Raw genomic sequence first — 27,258 nt, forward strand, 5'->3', positions numbered from 1 at the left:
CCTATCTATGTCAAACAGAGCTCCTCATTAGCACTCTTCAAGAAAAATCTTGATGATTGGATGGGTAATAGGAAATTCACCTCGGGGATCACTTCTGTGGTTCTGCTTGACAGGGGCACAGGAAAATTATTTTTTTGGGTGGCGAAAGCCAGGGTACCTTTTTGGCTAGGCTTGTATAGGCCCTAGGGCCATTAGCCTAGTACCTACCTATGAACCTATTAGGAAGGGAAGCCATTGCAGCACTGTATGAGATACAACATATACATGTCAAATATACGACGTGATACTTTACAAACAAACACATTTTGAGAATACATGCACTTTACAAGACATATGAAACCCCAAACAGTTGTGACAATGGTTGCCAGGAAATCTTTATGTTTAGCACAGAAGAAATTATTGCATAAGTACACTGATCCACTAAAGAATGTAGAATTGTGTCCCTATCTGTACTTTCTTTGCAAGTGAATTGTGCTTTGATGCTTTCCACATTTATTTTAACTGATGGAATTGTCATAATTTTTACCATTGGATGTGGAATAATATTTCTCTGTAATTACTTCTGGCCATTGATGCTGCTCTCCATCAGCTGCTGTCCATCTATTTTTTTGACCAAAGCTTAGTTTGGGCTCCTAAAAACAGAGGTGGCTAACTTCATGGCACCCATGCAAATGGAGAATAATTGCATAACTGAATCATACACCAATGCACTGCACGAACACGTACACAAATGCATGGATCTCACCATACCCAATAGAACCAAGATGTTCTCCTCCAAAACAAGGAAGTCAATCTGGTGGTCTCCTGCCATAAACAAACAATACAACAGAAGGAGGAAACTGATGCGGAATAAGGTGAAGTTCCAAGATGGGAAAACTCCCTTATCAGCCTCAACAAAAAGTTGAGATCCCTCATCAAATCTTCTAAAGCTAGGTATGAAAACAGAATTGCAGCAGATAGTAAAGACAACCACAAGTCCTTCTATAGTTATGTATAAAATCTCCACAGCAATACCCAGATTTTCTCTGAGCTACTGCACAATGGTACATCTATACAGAGCCAACAGATATTGCTAATATACCGGCCGACAGATTCAGTACCAACCCCCCCCCCAAAGGACCAATCACAATACCAATAGATTGCCAGGCACCCAGTATTACTGCTGCACAGGTTAAAACAGCACTGTCCAAGGCCAAGAATACAGCTTCTATGGGACCTGACAATATCCCCGGCTGTGTTCTACATGAAGTACAGAGTAAACTGGCACCTCACATGTGTGCCCTGTTCAATCACAGCTTCATCTCAGGCTTTGTCCCTACCAAATAGCGCACTGCTACAGTCATCCCTCTCCATAAAGGAGGCAAGACTACGGACCCTGGGAACTATTGCTCCATTAGCCTGATGAGTCTGATATGCAGATCTATGGAACACATCATCATGGACCCAATAAACAAGTATTTAGGGAATCTCCAAACTCTGGATCCCACACAGTTTGGTTTTGTGAAGGGTAGATCATGCCTGCTCAACCTGGTTGACTTCTTTGAGTCAGTCACCAGAGCTGTGGATGAAGGCAAAGTGGTTCATACAGCTACCTTGCTCTGGCCAAGGCCTTTGATACCATTCCCCACTCAGGAGTCATAGAAAAACTCACTAAGCTAGGCATCAACCCCTATATCACTAGGGGGGTTGCAAACTGGCTCACAGATAGAACCCACAGTGTGAAAGTAGCTGACACTAAGTCAGACGGCCAACCAGTCATGAGTGGAGTCCCACAGAATTCAGTCCTGGGTCATCTCCTGTTTGGTATCTACTTCTCTGAAGTCCAGGCCAACATGAAGGGACTCTGGCTGACAATGTTCACAGATGATTGCAAGTTGGGAGCTATTATTAACTCCTTAAGTGATGCTGACATCCTACAGAAAGGCCTCACTGAGACCAGTGACTGGTGTTAGAACTATGGCCTTAACCTCAATGCCAAAAAATGTGTCGTTATCCTCTTTGGGAAAAACCCAGTACTCATGAATTACCACATCAATGGTAGTCCACTGAACACAGAAGGCATTATAAGAGGTGAGGGAACACAGGTTGCCAGCAACCTCTCTTTTGACCACCACATTGCCACTGTGTTCAGAAAGTCCTTCTATGTGGCACATCTCATTACTAAAGGTTTTGCAGCCAGGAAGAAAGAGGTCATTGTCTTCCTCTATTCTTCCCTCATTAGGCCAGTCATCGAGTACAATGCCCCATTTGGCATGTACCTCACTAGACACCTGCAACAACTGGAGAGTCTGCACAAGTACCTCACAAAGAGGATCCTAGACCTTAAACACTTGTCCTATATGGACAAACTCAAAAAACTCCAACTATTCTCTGTCTCACATTGCCTGCTTAGAGATGATCTCTGTTTGACTTACAAAGCCATGTGTGACCCAGCTCTGTTAGAAATGCTACATCTAAAGAAATCCCAATCCCTCCTCACCATATGCTCCAGAGACCTCAACCTCATTACCACAATCAACAGAACATGCTGGAGGGGCAGGTTCATAACCCAGAGACTGGTCATGTTGTGGAATAGACTTCCCATACATGTCAAGCAGAGTACCTCACTTCAAGAGAAATCTTGATGAGTGGATGGGAAATAGAAAGTTCACCCCGAGGATCACTGCAGTGGCTCTACTTGATAGAGGCACTGGGAACTAACGTTGGGCGGCACGATGCCAGGGCACTTCTATGGTCTAGGCTTGTAAAGGCTTCAGGGCCATTAGCCTAGTATACACCTATGAACCTATGAACCTCTGAGTATATGTCAGCCTGTGATGAAAAGATGAAGTAAGGAATTTTCTTACTGATATGTACCAACGCTCAGTTTTGGTACATGAATGTTAAAATATTTTGCAGCATGTTTAAGATTTATTTTTTGGTGTTGCCATAGGAGGAGAAATATTTTTTAAAGATTATCAGTGACAATTGACATTGCTCTCTGTCAACTGTCACACATCATATAAGTACAGAAGTTGTTATTACTGTTTATAAGCCCTTTGCGTGTGTGTGTGTGTGTGTGTGTGTGTGTGTGTGTGTGTGTGTGTGTGTGTGTGTGTGTGTGTGTGTTTGCATGAGCATGTGTGCTGTTTTTATCTTTTTTTTACCAGATTAAAGGTTAGGAAAGTGAGGTTCATAGGTTCATAGGTAGGTACTAGGATATTGGCCCTAGGGCCTATATAAGCCTAGCCAAACAGTACCCTGGCTTTTGCCACCCAAGGAAATTATTTTCCTGTGTCTTGTCAAGCAGAGCCACAGAAGTGATCCCCGGGGTGAATTTCCTATCTCCCATCCAATCATCAAGAGTTTTCTTGAAGAGTGCTAATGAGGAGCTTTGTTTGATATAGATAGGTAGGATAAGACACAAATGAAAATGAGAAACAAGCAGAAGGTAGAACAGAAAAGGCATGAGATTGGACCACATCGCTCAACTTCTTATGTGAATAATCTCGTTATATCACTTGTTTTAGAATTATTTTGTAACTGATTTGGTGAATATAGTGTACCACAATAATAAACATTAAAGGATGACCAATTGAAGCAACTCATTTATGTACATTACTCATGTATGTGAGAAGTTCTGAGTTATGTGTGGGTCATAATTTTTTGTTAGACAGTTGTCTTTTTTTCCTTTGGGGTGGCAAAGTAGGTAAAGAAGTCAGGGATGTAAGTAATAGGTAAGATTTGGGGGGTAGTAATATAGAAAGACAGACATGACTGACAGGGTGTGGAGTATCACAGCAAGAGAAGGAGAATACAGTCATGAAGGAGACATCAGACAGAGGGCAAACAATGGTAAAGGGGGACTGTATAACATAATAAGAGTAGTTATAGACACAAAAGGGAGAGGAACAGCATGTTTGGAGATAGGAGGGGTGTTTGGAGATGCATTCTCTACCAGCTTTGACACAGTTACAACTCCCCATCCAGGATGATGTCGCCACTGGGTCCTGTCTCAGGGCCTGGAGGAAGTGATGGAACATAGTCTCAAAACAGCCAGTGTGGACATTAATCCTACTGTCCAGTAACTCCCCTAGAAGCTCTGCCAGCTCCCTGTGGGTGACAAAATCACTACCTCAACTGGAACTGCTCCTGGTAGACAGCATTGCACCAACATCCAAGGCAGACTTACATGAGACAGGTGTTGCAGGTGATGCAGGAGGTGTGGAGGCAACTCTGGCAGATTATGACTCGGTTGTGCAGTGTGCCTCTGGTGGTTATTGTTAGTGGTGGTGGTGATACTGCTGCTGCGCCCTGTGGAGGATGACTGGCCATACTGGAATGCTTAGGTGTCTGTGCTGCTGCATATAATAGCAACATAATAGGGGAAAAAAATGAAACAAGCAGCAACATGTGGCCAAATAGGCTGGGGGAAGAAACATGCAAAAATAATAAATTTGTATTGTTAATTATTCGTTCCCAGGCCTGAGATACAGTAGATACAGTGCAGGACTAAAATAATTGTTTTTTTTTTTCTCACCATAGAGCATACACATTGTAATTGTTAAATATATTTTATACATATATATTACTGAAAGCATTATGATAGTTAAAAATAAATCATTATTTCATGTTTGTGTTGGTTTGGGATTTAACATGCATACACTTCAAAACAGCCCATAAAAAATGTAATGATTTTGTTTATAGTGGAGGAGACTGAATCTGCTGACACCTGAAAAGAACCCATAAAACATAACTTATGTAAGGTTTGTGTTGGTGAAAATTGTGTAATGAACTTGCAGCCATTTTAGCAATTTCACTGCACATAGGTGTAACATGACTAGCCACTTCTCCAGGTATCCAGAGGGTGGCAGGCAGAATCAGCAGTGTACCTTTGCACAATGATCATAATTACAGTGTGGACTGCCAGTACTGACAGACATGGTTCTGCTGTATCAAGGTAATGTGAAAGTATTTTAATGGCTACCTGGCACTTCTGAGACATAGACATGCTGAAGTACATAAGGCATACTTATCAGGTGTTCTCTTAGGTGAGACACTCACTCCCTATGCACCTCACTATTCCTTTCAATCTGTTCAAGAACTAGAGATGAAGAGAGAGCAGAATGAAGAGGTGTATGATGCCAGACACTGGCCCAGTGCATGGATACATAAATTATGTTATAGTTAGCAGTGCTGAGATGTTAACTGTGCCCAAACTTCAGCCTTCCATCAGTCATGGAGATTAGGCTTTCAGTGGCTTAAGTCACTATAGTTTTGACAACACTGTTCTCTGTGGTTAAGATACCAGCAGCATGGGTGACAGCCATGACCAGTCTATTGCAAGCATCAGCCTTGTACTGATACCCAATGTTGCTCCCCTGCAGGAACCTGTGGCTGTGTTGCTTAATGAGGATGTTCACAAAAATCCTGGGCTCCTTGTCACATGACCACTGTATTCTGAAAGGAGCACTACCTTCACCTTTGCCAGCCAGAACTGCCTCTTATTCAAAAATGCCAGGAAAAATGGCAGTGAATTGGTGCCTGAAGCAAATATCATGATTCTCACCCTTCATGCAATGAAGGGAAACATGGAGAATCGTATTTGTACAATGTATGCAGAAAGAAGCATTGTATTGGTACCGTATTATTATGACTGAAATGGCACTTTAAGGTGTAAAGCATGGCAGTCCTCCTTCCTGCTGTCTGCTGACAAGAACATATGCTTAACAGCAACTCCAGCTAAGAATGGTTCATTCTGGGATAACAACTGCATTTAACTTAATGGATTTAGCTTCCAGATCATGTTAAGATGTTAGTGCAGATGGTCGGGCATGTGTACAGCATTGTGTAGAGCTCAACACAATGTTTACCTTTTGAAACAAAAAACAAAACAAAACAAACAAAAGTACAAATAAGAAACCTGCAGGCCACAGAGACTCTAACAGGTACAACAACCAGTAAAAAGTAAAGTTCATTGAGTCATTTTTGTGATGCATAATGTTGACAAGCAGTGATAATCATAAAAGATGAGAATTATTTACACAGGGGGTGTGGGATATACCATTAAACCTATATTGTGATGTAACAGAATGTGCATACCTAACAACAACAGATTATGAGATGTGCACCCATAATATATCATAAAGGTGGGTTGAAATGGAAGAGGTTTTTTTCTCAAAGTGGGTTAGTGCAGCTCTGCAGTCCACATGCCAGTATATCTATGCAGTAATGCTGATGTGAGACCCTCCACACATCATATTGTAAGTGGTCATGTGAACACAATCAGTGATATTTTTACATGTGCTGGCTGATTACAATAAAACAGAGCAAGTAACACACTTCAGGGGAAGCAAAACCAGAACTATGAAATGACATATTTACCATACATATGTTGCAACAAGGATGGTCAGTGAAGCAGTTATGATGTAAGTCCTCAAGAACACAACACACATCTTTGCAATTTTTACCAGATCACTTACACAGTCATTATTAATACATAAACCCCACATGTCCATCACAACAATGGTATTAGACTCTAAATAAATTAATTATGTGGACACAAGTGTGGAATCAACACTTGAGATAGAACAGAGATAATGCATTACAGATGGCAGTTAGCCCCTCCTGATGTCGCTCACAGGTTTCAGACCACTGAATTGGCAGAACATGCTGTTGAAGCATTAGAAGCACAGGGGTAATGCACAGGTGCTATCAGGGAAACAAAATGCACATACTTTTATTTGAACCCATAACTCTGTTAAATAATACACTATCACATACAGCATACAAGTGAGGTGTGTTAAAAGATAACCCAGGACAGATGTGACAGCCAAATAGATATCAGGGGAGTAGATAACTTGTGATCAGGCAATAAAAATTAAAATAGCTGGGTCTGAACTCCTGATTTTGAGCAAGGATAACATATTAGCAATGCATGCTAATGAAGTACTCAAGAGGTAGTTGGATACAGACCTCCCAACCATTCTGAATTACTCATTTTTTACCTAGTTTTGGGGTCCAAATGAATGGGTGCCACAATTCCCAAGTGGCACCCCTTCATTTCCAATTTTTTTTGCTTTTTTTTTAATTTTTACGCTGTCGGAGCTGATGTCAGCTCCGTCAGGCTACCAGCCAGTCAGAATTGAGTTCAAGGAGCTCACATCATCATTTCCAGCTGGCTGAATTGAACTGCAAGCCAGCGGGAATGGGGAACAGCAGAGGAACTTGTGTGCGACTGTGTGCAGGGATTAATGGCAGGAAGCTGAAATGGCAGAGTTTGCGAGCAGAGGAATGGAATGGGAAATACTCAGGGTAGAGTTTGTTGGCAGAGCAGGGATTAATGGCAGAAAGCAACGACAGAGGAATGGGAACTACTCAGGGTAAGCTGTGAAGCTGGAACCACTTGTTTTTCAGGGTAAGCTTGGTGTCTGTGTGTGTGTGTGTGTGTGTGTGTGTGTGTGTATCAAAATGCCCTCATATAATACACTTGGTGGCTAGAGGTATTGAGGCTCAAACCCTGTACCTTTGGTACAGGCTAAAAAGAGCCTACTATCCCTAGCCACCACTATTTCTGAGTGAGTTGAGAGCTATGATGAGAAGTGAGAACATTTATTTTCTGCTAAGAGTTGAAATTTATGCTCTGAGCTTTGTCCAGATTTTTTTTCTACTAAGAGTTGAGAGTTATGATGAGAAGTAAGAACATTTTTTGTGCTAAGAGTTTAGAGTTATGATGAGTAGTGAGAACACAATTTGTATTCCCCCATTATTGTTTTTGTGCTAACAGTTCAGAGCTATGATGAGTGAGAAGTGAGAACTGAATTTATATTCCCTCATTATTGGCTTTGTTGTTTGTCCATATTTTTTGTGTTAAGAGGTGAAGAGCTATGTTGAGAAGTGATAAATTAATTCACTAAATGATGGCTATTAAGTTTCAGTCTTCCTATTTTTCAGACTATGATTTGGCATAGTGGTATGTTGTTCTGACTGTAGTGCATAGGGTCCTGGGTTCAAGAATTGCCAGTGAAATGCATGATGGTAACACAGCATTTTATTCTAGCAACTTTACAAAATTATACAAGCAATGTTTAAAATGTGTTCCTGGTTTTTGACCTTTTGTCCCCCTCCCCCCAAAAAAATGAAATTGAAAATAAGTGTGTGACGCTGTGCAAGATGCCTATGGCTTACACTACTGTCATTCTATTTATAGTGTGGGTGTGGAAGCAGGCATTTATGATGGAAACATTCTGAATTGGGCAGTTTTGTCATTATTGGTTCATGTGTTTTGTTTCATTGCCTACAGTACAGTCTACTGGTAAAATGTTCAAACAATAAATTTAAAATGCACTCTAACATGTGTGTTGTATTATACAAGGAATATAACTTAATAAAGTCAGGAAGGTGTATAAAGAAAACAACACATGTATATTTCTTGTTTTGTGTGCAAGGGGCCAATGATTTGAAAACAGCCCAAAGGTAATCTTTATCCACCACTGGCCAGATGCATTTTCTTTGGATGTGGTGTGGGTTTCAATGCTGTTTCAATGAATGTGAGTTTCAAGGGCAGAGAAGTTTTAATGTCAAGCCTATTTTCATTGTGCAACATTATTGCTTTGTTTACCAGATGATGTCTTTTAGTGTTTCTGCATTGTTGTGCTGTAAAATGTAAAAATAAAATCCAAATAATCATTGTAGAAGTAAAGCAGTATGCATACATTAATGTTTATGGTAAATGGGGCAAAATAGCCATGTAATGGGACATTGGAATGGATGCAGGGGGAGGCTGGTGCCATGTTTTGGTTGTCTGTTTGCGTTTGAATGTTGGTATTCCACAATTCCATGGGAGTGGGTGGGGTTACATAATTATGTATGCAAATTAGATGTTAATCAGCATACAGATTTGCACCTATTTTTCATGGGCCTTGTCCAGATTTTTGTTGTTTCCAGGTTGAGAGGTATGGTTGGATACCAAATACATTTTCAGGGAACAGACAACACGGTGTCTATCAAACAAAATGCAAAATGTACTTACTCATTTTCACAATCATTATCCATGATTACCCTTGACATTGATAATGGAAAATCATTGGCAAAACAATTATACTATTATAAATCATAGTTGCAAGTGTTCAGAAAAGTTGTGAAAACACAATTTGTCATAGCATTAAAATTAGTGCAGAGGAATAAAAAATGCACGGGAAAATATGTATAACATGGGTGGGGAGTGAAGGCCAACAGACAATGTATGGATCAGTGCTTGATGACAACAAGACATGGAATCTGTCAGATGGACATTGCACAGTACCACAGTTTTATCCTTACAATGCATTCTTACCATATGATAACGACAGATGCCATTATCCCACAGGTGAGACCTGTATACATGTGAACCTTGCAGCCTAATTCCTACATGTAAGGAACTTCCTAATGAGATAACAAATTCTGCAGCTGTCATCAGAAAACACACACATATGGAGGAAGGTTATCAGCGTGATGCATGTTAATGAATATGGCCATAGATAAAAGTGAGCAAAACACCTTCTATGACAGGGTCATATTCAAGGAGAGTTTATCATAACACATCTGTGCAATAAGTCATTATTGTCTAGCAACAATTGTTTCATACACTGCTGCAATGTATAGCAGGTAGGATTGGAAACTCTGCCTTCCTAAATCACAGTCTTATGACATGTATTAATTAATGATACCACAGAACTGTTTATGCAACAGGTGTGATAAACTACACATTTGAAGGGGGGTGTGGCAACATTATTGAAACGTGATAAAGGAAATGAGAAGAGTGTAACAGACAGCAGTAATTGGCGGATCTCAATCCTCAACATACCTGAAGGCCACATGAAGCATGACATCATAGTTACAGTCAACTATGGAAGATGCAATTGTTGACACAATAAATGCCTACACAGACCTATATCACGTTTAGTGTCCTTCACTCTTTGGCTCTAAGCTCCACTGCATGACAGTCAGCAGAACTTTGCAGATGAAGGCAAATTGTTAGCTGTTTTTTGCCAAAGGATGGGAAATAAGAATTATTATAGGTTCCTAGGTTCATAGGTAGGTACTAGGCTATCAGCTCTAGGGCCCATACAAGCCTAACCAAAAAATGTACCCTGGCTTTCGCCACCCAAGAAAATTATTGTCCTGTGCCCCTGTCGAGCAGAGCCACAGAAGTGATCCCTGGGGTGAATTTCCCATTTCCCATCCAATCATAAAGATTTTTCTTGAAGAGTGCTAATGAGGAGCTCTGTTTGACATAGATAGGTAGTCTGTTCCAGGGTATGGGAAGTCTCTGGGACACAAATCTATCCCTCCAGCATGTTCTGTTTATTGTGGTGACAAGGTTAAGGTCCCTAGAGCGTGTATCTCAGAGGGATTGGGATTTCTTTAAGTGGAGCATGTCCAACAGCTCTGGGTTTGACATAGCTTTGTATGTTAGGCAGAGATCACCCCTGAGTAGGTGATATGCGATGGAGTAAAGCTGTAGCTTTTTCAGACGGTCTGCATAGGGCATCTGTTTGAGGCCAGTAATCCTCTTTGTGAGGTATTTCTGTGGTCTTTCCAGTTGTTGTAGATGTCTTGTGAGGTACATACCAAAAGGGGCGTTGTACTCTATAATGGGTCTAATGAGTGATGAGTAGAGGGGAATAATGACCTCTTTTTTTCTGGATGAGAATGCTTTTGTGATGGGATGAGCCACGTAGAAGGATTTCCTGACCACTGTGGCGATGTGATTATCAAAGGAGAGACTACTGTCCACCTGTGTCCCAAGGTCTCTTATCACATTTTCGGCATTAAGTAGACTACCAGCTATGTGGTAGTTCATGGGCACAGAGTTTTTACCAAAGGGGATAACAATACACTTTTTGGCATTGAGCTTCAGGCCATGGCTTTGACACCAGGTATCTGTCTCAGTGAGGCCCTTTTGTAGTTTGTCCACATCGTTAGGAGTTTCGATTATGGCTCCTAGTTTGCAGTCATCTGCAAACTTTGTTAGCCAAAGACCTTCTGTGTTAGCCTGCACTTCTGAGAATTAGATACCAAACAGGAGAGGACCCAGGACTGAACCCTGTGGTACTCCACTTGTCACTGGTCTGCTGTCAGATTTGGAATCCGCTTCTTTCACAGTGTGGGTTCTGTCTGTGAGTCAGTTGGCAACCCACCTTGTGACAAAGGGATGTATACCTAGTTTAGTGAGCTTATCTATAATTCCAGAGTTGGGGATGATGTCAAAAGCCTTGGTGAGATCTAGATAAGCTGTATGAACCATTTTACCCTCATCTATGGCTTTGGTTACTGCTTCAAAGAAGTCAATCAGGTTTAGGAGACATGATCTGCCTTTTACAAATCCAAACTGAGTAGGGTCCAGAGTTTGGAGATTACCAATGTCTTTGTTTATGAGTTCCATGATGATACATTCCATGGCCTTGCAGACCAGGCTCATCAGGCTAATGGGGCGGTAGTTCCCGGAGTCCATCATGGCTCCCCCTTTGTGGATTGGGATAACTGTCACAGTGCACCATTCAGTGGGTACAAAGCCTGAGGTGAGGCTGTGATTGAACATGGTGCTTAGGTAGGGTGCCAGTTCATTCTGTAGTTCATGTAGAACGCAGCCTGGGATATTGTCAGGTCCCATGGATGCTGTGTTTTTGGCTTTGGAGAGTGTGTTTTTTACCTGTGCAGCCATGATTATAGGAACTTTGCATTCTTCCGGTATAGAGATGGGCCCTCTAGGGGGTGAGAGGGTAAAGTTAGCACTGAACCTATCTGCTAGGATGTTGGCAATATCAGTTGGTTCTGTATATTTAGTGCCATTATGCTGTAACTCAGAGCAGATCTGAGTGTTCCCATTTAGATTCTTGACATAGCTATAGAATGCTTTGTGGTTGTCTTTAGAGTCAGTGGCAATTTTGTTTTCGTAACAAGCTTTGGAGGATTTTAAGAGGGGTTGAGCTTCTTACTGAGGTTGACCAGGGAACTCCTCCAGTCATGGGATTTTACTCTTTTTTGCAACAGTTTCTTTCTTCTGTTGTAGAGTTTGTTTATGGCAGAGGACCACCAGATTGGCTTCCTTTTTTTGGAGGATAACATCTTGGTTCTAGGAGGGATAGCATGATCCATGTAAGTGCTTATAAAGTGCATTTTGTGTAGGATTCGGCAGTCATACCTCTATTGTCCATCTGCATGGGTATCATGAAGTTTGCCACTTCTGTCTTAAGAAGTGTGAAGTTGGCTTTTGAGAAGTTTTTTACGATGGTATCCCTAATTGGGGCTGGGGTGGGATGTGGATGTCTAGGCTGATTAGCTTGTGGTTGGATCTGACCAACGAGGAATCGACCTCTGGTGTGGAACACCAGTCTCCCATGTTAGTAATGACCAGGTCTAGGATATTGCTGCCCCTGGTGGGGGTGTGAATAAGTTGATCCAAGGCATTGGAATTTATGAATTCTAGAAAACGTTGAGCAAAAAAGTTGGTACATGAGCAGTTTTCCCAGTTAATGGTGGGGTAGTTGAAATCGCTCATTATTAGGGTGTTGGGTTGTACCCTAATACTTTCCAGTGTATCAAGAAATGAGGAGTGTGAATCCTGGGGCATGGTGGGGGGTCTGTAGCAAGCTACAATTTGGATTGCAGTCTTGCCCAGAGTTAGTTGCACTTGGATAATCTCGGATGCATTATGCTGTGCAACTAGCCTGGAGGTGTGGATATCCTTAATGAATATGGACACGCCTCCGCCTTTAGTGCTTCTTTCCGGGTTAGGTGGCCGAAAGGTGTGGTATGAATCGAAGCCTGGTAATGCAGTTTACTAGTGATTTGTGTTAACAGTCATGCAATGGTAGATACAAAATGTAGCTTGTTAAACTGGGCATGGTTAAAAGGAAGTACAGTATTTTAGGGATCAAAATCCCCCAACCATCAAAAAAATTACAGATCACATCTACAAATAAGCCAAGTGTAAGTGTCATTACTCCTAAGTGATAACAGATGGTGCAGTGGTGCAGCAGTAGCATTGTCGCCTCACAGCAAGAGGTTCTCAGGTTTGATTCTTGAGTGGAGTGCTTTCTGTGTGGAGTCTGCATTTCCTCCTAGCATTTGTGTGGGTTTTTTCTGGTTTCCTCCCACATTGTAAAGACATGCTTCTTGAGTGTTTCTGCCGGGCCTGCACTGAAAATTGTCTCTGTTCCAAGTCAGACTTTCCCAGTAAACAAATGTTAAATAAAGTAGACCTACACATATCATATATTTTGAGTAAGTCAGTCCTGCTTGTTAACAGTTGCTTTTGTACACACACACACACACACACACACACACACACACACACACACACACACACACACACACACACACACACACGAGTGTCTGTGTGCTTGTGTGTGTGTATGTATATGTACAAGGAACACACTTTCAGATTCAAACATCTGCCTACTGCACTGTACATACTTTAGAGCTGTACATAATGACAACACAGAAATGGTTATAGAACAATTGTCAGAAAACACTCAGTTGAAAATTTAACTTGAGCAAGGTGTTGGAGTGCACATGGTCTCCTTTATAAAAGATTGCAACAGTTGTGGGATTAAAACCCAGCATCTCTGTAAATGTTATCCCAAAATAGAGTTGCACATTTTACATGTGTTGTGTTGGCCAGTCCTGCCTGTTACTGTTGTCTTATATACTCATAGAAGTTGCATACTGCTGGATTCGAACACCAGCCTACCTCAATTAACATTCTATAGACCTCTGCACTAGCTGCTGATGCCACAGGAAAAATTCCTTTACTGGCTGAAGGGAGTGTGACCACTGTATGGAAGGATGAGCAATGTGCTTTGTGAAACAGGGTCCACCAATAAGTGGATCAGCACCTGCAACACAACCTATTGGTAATTCCAACATTACATCAGGATTTCATTAAACCATCAAGCCTGCTACATTTATTATAATGTCTCCTCTTACAGATATCAGTATTGCTTTCTGTTGTACAGTAGAGCTAAGCACATTAACATGAAGAGCAACATATGAATGTAGCTGAAGGTGAATTCTAGTCAGGACTTTGCCATAGGATGTGAAGAATCTGTTACCATTAATTAAATATGGGTAGCAGTGCTGCTGAGTGCTAAGTTCCTCTCAACAGTGGTAGCAGGTAAATCAATGTGTTTATTATTCAATGTCTATATCTGTGAAGTGATACATGTGTTACTTCACATGAATTACCATGGTAGGGAATGATATACATTTGCATAAGAGTGATGCTGACTGCACATTACTGAAGTGGACATCATGGTGGACTTACTGATATGTCCCACGGTAGCGCTGTCACAGGTGAAGTCACAAATATACTGATGCTGTCATGTCTACCAAGTCACAGATGAAGGAAGGGTGCAGAATACTTAGAGGCACTGAGCAGCAAGGTGCTGGCTGAGACTGATGGCTATCACACAGTGGAAGGCCACCCATGTATTCCTGGTTGTTAGCCTGAAGATCACTGCTGTGTGCATTCTTGCTATTAACTCTTGTATTTAAATGTGTATCATTGAGAATTTACTGTTAAGTGCATACAATATGTGGGATAATAACAAGGAATACATGCAGTTGATATTCCAATTGCCCTCAATGGTAGCACTGTGCAAGTATGTTTGCAATTGTACAAGGTGAATGAAACACAGTGTGACACTGGGAAATAACATACTAGAGAATCTCAGCCTCATTTATATGCAACAATGCATTGAGTTTATTGGAATGGACACCTCAGATCATGTATACAGTAAGCCAACAAAGCATATACAATTCTCAGAGACCACTGATATTACTGTCATGATTTTAGAATTGCTTATTGAAGCTCAGTGCTGTGAAGCTTATTTGCACAACCAATGGCAAAGTATTAGCACATGCATTGTTATTTTTAGAATGTTTGCCATTGGACAGGAGCTAGCTCAATGACAGATGTTGCACAAATGCTGAGTATAGAAATAGAGATTTCTGTTTATAAGCCATTTGTGGCCATGTGCATGGTATGTGAGTCTATTTTTGACCAGATAAAAGGAGTGAAATGGAGGTAACAACAGATGGTAAGACACTGGTGCAGAAATTAAAGAATGAGCAGGTTGGTAGTAGGAGAGGACCATATTTATCCACTTATTCATGCAGGTGACCTTTTTATTTTTCTTAAGAGTGTGAGGAATGTTGGGGAAGGTATTTAGGAATAACAAGATTTAGCTATGTAGGGTAGGATAGGTAGCAGGGACATTCATACAAGACAGGGATGTTGATGGACATGAGAGGGAGGGGGACACCATAATTGGGGTTAGGTTTGATATTTTAGATATGCATCCACATCTATTGTGGGAAGCTACTCCTCCTTCTCAGAGCTGTGCCAATCTCCTGTTGCAGTCACTTAGGGCAGTGCCAGATGGGGCAGCAGAGATTTTGCAATCTGCTTCAGGGTTCTTTCCATATGACCAATGCAGGTACTGAGGCCTCTCTACATAATCTCCTCCTGCAGCCATATCCACTCTTGTCAGGTGACATAATGGCCACCTCCACTGCCACTATTCCCAGTGGGTATCACTGCACCAGCCCCCAGGGCACAGCTACCTGACACAAGTGGCAAAGGTCAGGAGTTATGGAGCTGACACTGCTAGGTTGTGACCCAGAAGTACCGGGTGCCTCTGCTGAGAGTGGCAGCACTTCCACAGCCACCTGTGGAGAACTTGTGGTCTAAACTGCTGTGGGAGTTATAGTTCCCCTGTTGTCGGTCATAATGAAATAGAAATGAATGCCACAATAAAATGAAAGATTTAAACAAAAATTTAGAAATGATAGCTAGAAAGGGGGCAGGGAATGAAACAAAAAATTCCATAAATGTATAATGTTAATGTCACAGTCATTACGTATCCCACATAAATTTTTAGGATTATTTACATGCACATTTGAACATGTGAGACTATAATTTACTGTTACACTTATGATATGGTATCCCTGGCTCTCATACTGAAAGAACATTCAACAAAATTTGTGATTATTTTATAACCAGTTTATGGATAATAGTTTGTTTTATGTTTATTGGGCTTGATTGCATATTATTCTAAGTTATGACTACAGCTAGTAAATATTGTATTATAAAATGCATATTAGACATTTTCTGTTGTCTGGGCTTGAAATGACAGTCTTTATCTTACAATTAACTAGTTAATAGCTACATGAGCTAACTGCACAGGTCAGTAGAGTTTGCAAATGTAGAATATATATATATATATATATATATATATATATATATATATATATATATATATATATATACTCATGTAGTTGTCTGACAACCATTTGTGGTCTGATGCCCAAATACTTTATAACCTCTTGCTCAAGATAGTGCTGTTAAGACATGGCAGTCAGTAATATCTGAATCCATGCTTACTCTGTGCCTCTCTGAGGCTTCAGAGTGACTTCTGATACGCCTCAGTTTCTTTCACTCTCTGAGGAGCTACACATCAAAAAGAACAGTAATGAAGACTTGTACATCTTGACAGGTATTGGTAGTGTATAGCATGGTTATCTGGGGATACACTTACACTATCAGGAGGTGAGTGGGACCTATAGTATTCCTCCAAAATCAGCTAAGGAGGTCATTTGTTTCACAAATTTAATTCACTGTAATAGTGATGGCACTCTTCAGCCATGTGTGGGATTTCAGTAGTGCAATGAAAGTCTTGGCTAAACTATTCCAAGCCTCTGCCTTGTACTGAGACCCAGTACACACACACACACACACACATACACACTCAGTAGACTCTGGCTGTAATTTCTTACATGGATGGCTACAGATATGGAAGACTCCTCCTCACAGCTCCTTTGTGCTCTAAATGGAGCACTACCCTTGCCATCACCAGCCATGTCTTCTCTTCACTGATGTCAGGAAAAATGGTAGGGAATTAATGCCCAAATCAGATCTCATATGTGGCAACAACAGGCATCTTGGATAACCACAGCTATGCAAGAGAATGCACAGAAATGGCCTAGAATTAAATGTATTCATTATTCCTGAGCTGCCCTTTTTAGGTGAAAAATCATGGCGGTAACACTTAGCCATGTGTTTTGATCAGTATTAATATATATGTATGCATATATGCTCCACAGTGACTCTTGTCCGTGCTGGTGACTGTTGATATCTCAGTTACATTTCACTTAATATTGTTCCACCTCTGGACATGTAGTTTATAATATTCATAAGGTTAACACTGTTACACAGAAATATATAGTCACCTGCATGACATTGTTGTTCCTCTGTCTTGTCTTTATGTACATTTTGTATCATTATTACAGGAAGCATTGTTGTGACATAACAAATAAAGTGTGATTGATTATGTATAGCTGTTTTGCAGCAAACCCATGACAAAATGAGACATGAACTTCTGAACTCTGTATAGCAATTAGTTACACCACAAGGGAACTGGCATTACATGTGTCAAAGGTAAGGATTACAAATGTGTACATGGTTGAGAATATACGTACATTACATAGTAGTTGTATTGGGAATTACTGACTAGATTTTGTAGTAATATGCATTTGTCTTAATGTCTATCAAGTCGAATTTTTCTAGTCGTGTCCGTGATGTGATGCTGTTTTACTGTACTACATATGCAGATTGACATGATAATACTCAAATAAAGGCCTGTTCAATGTATGACAACTGTGTAACTGTTACACTATACACTGTCCCTTCATTACAGCAATAATTTGGGGCACAAAAGCTTTTATGCAGAATACATTCTCCTTGCATTATTCCATATACTGAATACTAACTGATGCATGCTGACGCCAAGCTATGGTGAGAGGCTGATGGCAAAGTATTAGCTTCTGCATAATTATTTTTTGAATTTCTGCTATGGGACGAGAAATGACACTTCCCTGTGGTCATCTTTGACCACTAATAGCACTCTGTGCCTGCTGCCATGCAAAGAATGAACAACAAAATAATGTCTGTAGTTTAGAAGTCACTTATTGTCCATTTGTGTGATGTACTTTTGTTTTAGCTGACATCAGTATTATTTTAAGGGAGGCCAAATATAGTGTACAAAGCCATATGGGTTATACATTAGAGAATGTGATACACCCAATCTTATTCCAGGAATATTTACACATGATCACTATGCAGATATGCCACTGAAGCAATGTGAATGCATTTTTTTCCAAGCTGATTTGATGTGTTATACATATTCAACTACTTGTGTAACTTTAAATACAAAAATTCCACACAAGAACAGGATTCAGGTCAGAAACAGAGACCAGCCACACTGGAGATAATATCCAAAATATTTATTGTCCACAATGTCAAGGATCAAGCGCTTTCATACAGGTACTTCATCAGATTCTGATTATTTTTTTTGTTATTTATTTATTTATTTATTTATTTATTTATTTATTTATTTGTGGGTGTATTCAGAGATCAGATATTGTCTGGCTCTAGCACTTTGGATGTCCATCCATCTGTTGTTGGAGGAACCTTCTCCTTTGGTGATGATAAAGGTGATGAACACGTGCAGCTTGGGGCTGCATGGGGTATGTCAGACACAAGGATGGTGCCCCTCACACCCCTTCCCTACAGTACGGATGCAGAATGCCAATGCATGACCATGACACAGAACCAAATGAGAGTGGATGGGTTGATGGGGTCACAGTTGATCAGGGTAGTGCGGTAGGCAGGGGTACATACATGGCATAATCTCACCCCTGCCATTTTGAGCACAAGGTACCACATAGGGGTGCCAGTAGAGGTGCTCAGAGAATGCATGCTCATCACCCACCCATTTAGGTTGGTATAGCAGTAGCTTGCCACACACTGTATGGGCAGGGCCATTGTGGAGGCATAGGTTAATTCCTCCAAGGCATCAGAAGAGATTGTAAGGCTACTGCATGTCATGCATGCTGATGTATAAAACTGATAAACTGCATGTGCAACACTTTGGACAGGATGAATGACACACTGGGCTGTGCAGTGTCTGTTCTAGATCATCTTCTGGGGAGAAGCAGCATTCATGAGGCCAGGCTCTCAGTACATTGTCAAATGTTAGCTTATTTGGTCATGAATATGCCAGATCCCTCTCTTGCAGTGTTTGCGCTTCCACTGCTACACTGGTGGTGGATGTATCTACACCTGAGTGAGGTCTTCCATGTGGTCATGGCATTGAACATGATCATGATGATAGCTCATTCAGCAGATGTCATTCAAAGTCAGGTAGTACTCCAAATTCTAGCTGGGGACATGGAACTGACAATGCAGCTCCTGGCAGAGACATATCACATGGACAGGGGCATCCATGACAAAGCTGATCCTCTCCCATACATGCCTCACACATATCAAGTATGCCAGGGCATAGTGCTGGCACCAGTGCAATTCAGGCACACATACTACAACCCATATTGAACATAACACCTGACACACATACACACACTTAGTATGCACTTCCTCACATCTAGACATGCTGGCACTGAGAGGGCACACTTGGCATTTACTTATCTCTTACTCTCACACACTTCCTTTGCATAAGATGTGCCCTTCTATAACTTCCTCTCTGTACCATATGCAAATGATGATGATTGTGCCCTACCCTTTGCACAATGTGTGCATCAGACATAGGCAACCCTAAGTCATAGGCATTTTTTTCTTGTGTATAACATAAATAATTTTATTGTGTCTTAACTATGCTTATGTTCTGTAATCATACCTTTGCAGGGTATCATGCTCAGCTACCTGTGCAATAGTGGTGAGAGTTTCCTGCCTTCTTGAAAGGAGTCTAGCATGGCCTCTTATGTCTGATGTACAGAGGGGCCTGACAATCCATAGGTAAGCATAGTCTGTTTAGTTTGAATGTATTGCCTATATTTGCTGAATTTATCAGTTTGTGTTATGATACTTCACTGCAGGCAAGGTCCTTCTAATGATTAATTCACGTCTGGAGTTGCCTATGTCTGGTGCTGTGCTTACGGTGGCCAGCCAGTGCATGGGTAAGCAAAGTCTGGTTTGTTTGTATGCAACAATGTTCCTTCTTATATTTGCTGAACTCTTGTCTTAATTAAATTGTGAGTGTATATGCAGTTCACCACCTCTTAGCCAATGCCATAGTATATTGTACCCACCTTCTTCTGCCATGCTTGTCTGCTGCTTCTGGCTCCTAATCTGACTCTTCATCTATTTCAGTTGCCACTGCCTGTGGTGCTGGGAACTGCAGTCACTGTATTGGACTACCCTGCTGCAGCAGTTTTCTATGTATAATATTGTGTAAGATGATGCACACAGTCAGTATTTTGTCTATAGTAGCAGAGTCATATTTCAGGGCATCTCCAAATGTAGGCAGACAGTGGATCCATAGATTAAGCAGTCAAAATACACAGTATGTGATATTTCTAGTCTGTGCATGTGTGTTGTTGTACCCTTGCTCAATCGGGTTGTGTGGGTTTCTCACTGGAACCATAAACCATGCTTCTACGGCATCCTTACTAGATGCCCCTGTGGGAAGTCACCCCTTGCATACGTTTGGTAGAAGTCACAAGAGTGTCATATGTGAAAGTCATGGAACCTGCCTGTGTGGTATGCACACACATTGTAGATGATACTCTGTGCATTACATGGAACCTGCCTGTGTGGTATACACACACACTGTAGATGATACTCTGTGCATTACATGGAACCTGCCTGTGTGGTATACACACACATTGTAGATGATACTCTGTGCATTACATGGAACCTGCCTGTGTGGTATGCACACACATTGTAAATGATACTTTGTGCATTACAGACTACCTGGCTTTTGATGCACTGGTATTCTTTGTGGTTCATGTACCTCCTTCGCAGTTTTCCAGGTGGGGCCTTTATTTCTATATGTGCACAGTCTAAGGCCCCAGTACCTCAGGGAAATTGGCTGTGGCATAATAAATTTGCACTGATAGCTCTTTCTTCTAGTGTATGTGGAATCTGCATGTGGTCTGTGCATGACGAAGCATTGCATTGAGTAATGGGTAGAGTATTCTTGAGGCAGAAGCCTGTGAACCTCCTCTGTGTACTCTGTACATTGCTGAAAGGTTCCTGTAGCTAAAATACATAAGGATACATATACGTTAGTATTCACTGTGATGGGTCCTCCATAATTCCCATGAGACTTAGATAAGGTCGGCTGATGTCTACTATTTCCTGAATGGTGTCCAGTTTGTGCTTTTTTAATTTCTCCAAGTTGTTTGGGTTTCTAATACCATGACGGGAATGGATCCCATTCCTAAGTCAAAGTACGATTAAAATTCATGAAATTAGTATTGTTTCACTCTTTGACTTTAGCCAAAAGTGATCTTCGCAGCACCCACAATGTGCCCAGTAATGTCTCCTTCTGCAATCCGTATGTTGTTACATGAATTGATAACATATCTAAATAAGACTGTAAATTATTTATATAGTGGAGCCCATGGTCCTATATTGGAGCCCATGGTGGGTCAAACATGGTCTGCAAACCTTACATCCTTCTGCCTTTGAGAACAATGTCTGGCAACATCAGCAGCACCAACAACAGCACTTTCTATTATAACCTCTTGTTGGTACGTGCTTACAATGGCTGCAGGAACCACAAACATTAAAGTTTTCCTGTGACCATGTTCCACTATACAGCCAAATTCAGTGGTAAATCAAGTGTGACGTGTCTGTGCATGTTTTATACATGTTTTCCTCCAACAGCATGCAACATTACTTATTAGATGGCTATTAGTATATAATTTTGCTATCCCTTGTCTTCTGTCTGGCCATGATATGTACTCTTGTTTCTTAAATCACAAACTACCTGCTCATAGCTGATCATTGCACAGAAAAGATTTGCATGATGAGGAGGTATTCGTTAATTCCTCTCATTATCTATCATGTTAGGGATTTGCACTAAGGATAGAAGAGAAGTGAATGCCATACTGTCTGTCTGCTGCTTATTTCAGTTGCATTTATGGATGTTGCAAGGATAATATAAGTGAAAAACTGTGTACAAAGAACAAAATTAAGAATATTTTTATTTATTTTATAATGTTCTGCAGTAATGTAACCCAGTGTGCCTCTTGCTGTTTCCTTAATATGTATTTTTCCCTATTGAAAAGTATAATAGAAGATTTCATTTTCTGATTAGAAATGTCTATATATAGCTTCTTTTGCAAAGTATATTGTAATTAAACACCATTTTGTCAAGAAGGAGGATTTGCACAATTCATATTTTCATGTAAGAATTTTATAAACTAACAATATCACCATTTTCTGTATCTTTTTTCCATGAGTAAAATGCTGTTAAGGCTTTTGCTCATAAATTAAATAATAAACTGAAATTTGCAGATGTTAAAACACAGAAAATAAGCAATAAAGCATAAACCTTTAAAAACATACCCTTAATGTGAACATTTGTTTTCACAGTATTGCAGTTACGTGGTGTTGTAACAACTGACAGAAAATATTTTATTTCTGCTGGAATGACTGCAGACTTTGATGAAGCTAAGAAACAATGTTCAGACATTGGTGGCCAGCTTGCGACTCCAAAGACGGAACAAGAAAACAGCGCTATACTTCAATTTGTCAGGAAGTATAATTTAAAGGCTTATATTGGGATAAGTGGAACACAGCAAAGCAAAAGATTTGAATACCTAGATGGGCAGGAATTAACACCTTCTGACTACAAAAACTCCTTTGTTGTGAAACTGGCATTTTTCACTCGAATTACAAGCAAGTGCTTGGAGATGTGGAATAAAGACAATGGAGAGTGGGCCAATGTAGAATGCTCTCAAAAAAATCTTGTGGTATGTGAGTTAAACCAATGAGTTTTACATAGTGTACCTAACAATGATTTTATTTCTAAGCATCCTTATTGTTTAAATTACATGCATTATCAAATGCTTGCTGCATCTACTTCCTTTTGAGAATAAAATAAAAACTGAAAGTCTAAAAACCTTAGTGTTGTCGTTTCTTACTGTTTAGGAACTGTTCTGCATTCTTAGACTTCTTGCAAAATGTTTGTTTAGCTATAACATGCCAGAGATTATGAGCATACACATTTAGCAAAAGGAAAAGGCCTACAGTATATCAGTCTCACCAGAGAATTACACGAGGCAAATGTAGCCATCCCACAACACTCCTGCCATATCCTTCCTCCTTTCATCTGGTGCAAGGATATGAGCATCCCTTTATTGACCTGCATTACTCTTTTCCTTCCAGACATGTGATCCAAGGCTATATCACCCTACCTGCAAAATAATAATTTCCTTTTTTCCAGACATGTGATCCAAGGCTATATCACCCTACCTGCAAAATAATAATTTCCTTTTTTCCGAACATGTGAACCAAGGCTATATCACCCTGCCTGCAAAATAATAATTTCCTTCCTTCCAGACATGTGATCCAAGGCTATATCACCCTGCCTGCAAAATAATAATTTCCTTTTTTTCCAGACATGTGATCCAAGGCTATATCACCCTGCCTGCAAAATAATAATTTCCTTTTTTCCAGACATGTGATCCAAGGCTATATCACCCTGCCTGCAAAATAATAATTTCCTTCCTTCCAGACATATGATCCAAGGCTATATCACCCTGCCTGCAAAATAATAATTTCCTTTTTTCCAGACATGTGATCCAAGGCTATATCACCCTGCCTGCAAAATAATAATTTCCTTCCTTCCAGACATATGATCCAAGGCTATATCACCCTGCCTGCAAAATAATAATTTCATAGGTTCGTACTAAACTAACTGCCCTTGTGAGCCATTTTAAGTCTAGCCAGTTATCCCTTGTGAGGCTCAAACCCTGCACTTTGTGTTTGTAAGGCAAACACCTTAACCATTAGGCCACCCTCCCAACTCCTGTTTTTCCTTTTCATCTTCAAGCTGCCAGATTCTTCCTCTTTATTCATTCTGCTCCACTTAAGCCATCCTTGTGTCTCATGATAATGTAGTGTGCTTAAATAATACTCTGTCAGTCTCTCCTCATACCTAAGACCCTACCTTCTAGGCAGCTCTTTTTCTTGTGCAGTTTCTGCCAGTCTAATATTCTTTCTATGTTCAGTACCCAGACATGTATAAAGTATCTGATGTGATCTAACAAGATATGTTTGCGATTGAAAGAGTTCCAGCATAATGCATTAAAGAATGTTACGAAGATGTCTATACTTTCATCCACTTTCTAAATTTTTTTGGCCACATAAGGGTCATTCTGACAGGAAGCTAAGCTGGATAGTTCAGACACTGATATCAACATTCACTGGGATTTCTATGATATTCAAGCATTCCAACACAAGATGAGACATGTAATCCTCTTAAATGTCCCCTAAATGTCCAGTAAGCTGTGTTTGCATGTAATCCTCTTAAATGTCCCCTAAATGTCCAGTAAGCTGTGTTTGGTATAGCTAATGTGGTAGGCACCCAGTATGCATTCACGCAAGGTGCTCAGACCATTGGAAATGACTCATCTGAATCCAGTGAATGACTGACTGTACCCTAAGGGCCCCAAGATTGCTGAGCTCATCACTCTCTGACTCAGAGTTAGCCAGCTATTCTGCAAGAAGCCTCATATATGTTGCCTGCTTCTGTGATCATATAGTCTTGAAAAGCTTGAGATATTACAGCTCTGCACCAATCTGTAGGCAACCTGTCCAGTCCCCTTCTATGTTTATTCAGTAATAACACTGTAAGATAATAATGCTGTACCATCTGAGATATGTGCTCCCCTCACTTCAACTACAGGGATCAGTCCACTCTTTTCGGGACAAAACAAAAAACTTCACATCTGATTTAGAGGAGATGATTTTCATGTCATCCATATCTTACTCAGCAGTGAACTGCTGCAATGCATTCTGGAGATCATGGTCACCTAAGGCTAAGATGGCAACATAACCTGTAAACTACAACTCCCCCCAAAAAATGATATACATATATACATATATACATATATTACACACACACACACACACACATCTTTCATGTGTACTTCATTATGACGAATGTTTTTCATTTTTTGCCTTAGAAGAGTCCATGTTCTTTGCCATTCTACACTGAAAAGGTTTGTCAAACATTTATTCTTAAGAATTATTTTGAATAATTCAGTGGAAAATAATACTGAATCATACTAATTCATCAAATACATTTTTGCAAAGTGCAAGGCATCACATTTTAACCATGCTGTAAGCTTTTTTGTTGAAGTTTTTGGTAAGCTTTTAGTAAGTATTCCAAATTTTGCACATTTCTTTCACATTATAAGAAAAATGTATGTCAGTGCTTTTGTGTGTGTGTGTGTGTGTTTATATATGTGTGTGCGTGTTTATATATATATGTGTATGTTTTGTTTTATATATATATATATATATATATATATATATATATATATATATATATATGTGTGTGTGTGTGTGTGTGTGTGTGTGTGTGTGTGTGTGTGTATATGGGTCCCTTACACATGATCAAAATTTCAGAAAGCCAAAACCTATATGGCCGAGACCATATGATCAACTTTTGAAATTTCAATCATGCAGAACGGGCATCTGCATATAATGCAGAATGGGAAGTTTCCCATCTTCTGCACTGTAGTGCAAACTCGGAGTTGGTATATTTAAAATGCAGGGGTGTGTGTGTGGGGGGGGTTGTCCCCCCTGCTAGCAACGTGTAGGTAAGTTTTTGTTTTTTTTTTTTTTACATGTTCAAAATATCAAAAATCAAACATATGGTCTCGGCCATATGGATTTCGGCTTTCTGAAATTTCGATCATGTATAGTAGACCCATATATATATATATATATATATATATATATATATATATATATATATATATATATATATATGTGTGTGTGTGTGTGTGTGTGTGTGTGTATGTATATATATATATATATATATATATATATATATCTATGTGTGTGTGTGTGTGTGTGTGTGTGTGTGTGTGTGTGTGTGTGTGTGTGTGTGTGTGTGTGTGTGTGTGTGTGTGTGTGTATATATATATATATATATATATATATATATATATATATATATATATATATATATATATATATATTTCTATATTTATATGTATATGTTTGCTTAACAAGAGATATCCAGCTTCCACAACATATATATGCACTAAATAGAGTCACAAAATCCAGAAATTTAATGATGCACATGTAGCCGAAGAGACAGGATAGAACACTGTGAATCAGGCTTGCTTGTTTAAAATTTGGACATGTGGCAGTCCTAGAACACCTCTAACAGAGGGACATCTGTCTTTATCTCTGTTTCCATTATGGGTAAAAAAGCTGAGATCATAAAGGCAGACCTCAAAACAGACAACAATCAAATCCATTTTTTGGCATTAGTGCAACACAGCATGATGTGCTCTTCCAATTCTGTTCACTTATGCTACCATTTGTTATGCTTTGCAAAGGAAGACAGCACTACATAGTTGCTTCTTCCAAAAATTCACAAAGGTGGTAGTTGTGGGGTTAAGTGGAGTTAAGTGGGGAGCTACTTTTTCTTGCAAAGCATACAGAAATATCTTTCTGTATATTAGCACAAAGTCATGTATTCAGAAGACACATTTACACCATTTCACTATGCCAGCACATTATAGTATAGTTTTTCCCCCATTTCCCCCACCATGTATTCATAATGAGCATGTCTAGAACAGATGTCAAGCATAAAAGAGAGTGACATCTATAAGACACTAGGTTTGTAGTGAAGAAGGAAGTCTATCTCTAAAATGTGGAACAAAGCAGTTCCATTTATGTGGTGAATATTCAGCATTGAATGTGAGCTTAGTAGAACTGTGAAAGATATTTTTTTACATGAACTGCAATATAATATTGCATAGAATTCAAATACATCCCATTTACTGCACAAGAGAATGAAAGGCAGACGGTTCAAAGGGCATCCACATTCACAAAGTTGTATTTCAATTAAAGCTAAGAGTTCTGTGGAGGTAAACTGAATTTTTTCAAAATCTGTTTGAACTTCATTCCATCTCAGTTGGGGATGGGGTATTGTAAAATGAAGTAACGTTTTACAATGTAAAGATAAGGTCCAGCAGATACACAGTACAGAGTCTATGCAATTTTTGCCCAAATGTCTGATATTGAATGTTTTTATGCATTACCCAGTTATCCATAAGTCAGAAATGTTTCCCCAACTTCCTTCCATGAACATCACGTTAGAAACTGCATCTAAAGATGCTGGATCTTACAGAAAAGCTATTCATCTCAGTCTCACCCCAGAAATAATGTATCTACTTATTTGCATA

At 39.9% G+C, this 27,258-nt stretch overlaps 1 protein-coding gene across 2 annotated transcripts in view; it reads left to right on the plus strand.

Annotated features, from left to right (window-relative positions):
* LOC122791011 (mannose-binding protein A-like) overlaps positions 1 to 22,949 on the plus strand; it is a 269,625-nt gene extending 246,676 nt beyond the window's left edge. Inside the window, exon 5 of one of the 2 annotated variants that reach the window (XM_044058764.1) lies at positions 19,724 to 19,768. In XM_044058764.1, coding sequence (XP_043914699.1) covers positions 19,724 to 19,752 — 29 coding nt within the window. In that variant the 3' untranslated portion in view covers positions 19,753 to 19,768. Of the gene's footprint in view, positions 1 to 19,723; positions 19,769 to 22,420 lie in introns of those variants that run through there. The other variant, XM_044058763.1, reaches the window with a different exon arrangement.
* Positions 22,950 to 27,258: the final 4,309 nt, after the last annotated feature.

The sequence above is a fragment of the Protopterus annectens genome, chromosome 16.part0 (genome assembly GCF_019279795.1).
Source record: "Protopterus annectens isolate FY-2018-M chromosome 16.part0, PAN1.0, whole genome shotgun sequence".
NCBI classification, from domain to species: domain Eukaryota; kingdom Metazoa; phylum Chordata; order Ceratodontiformes; family Protopteridae; genus Protopterus; species Protopterus annectens.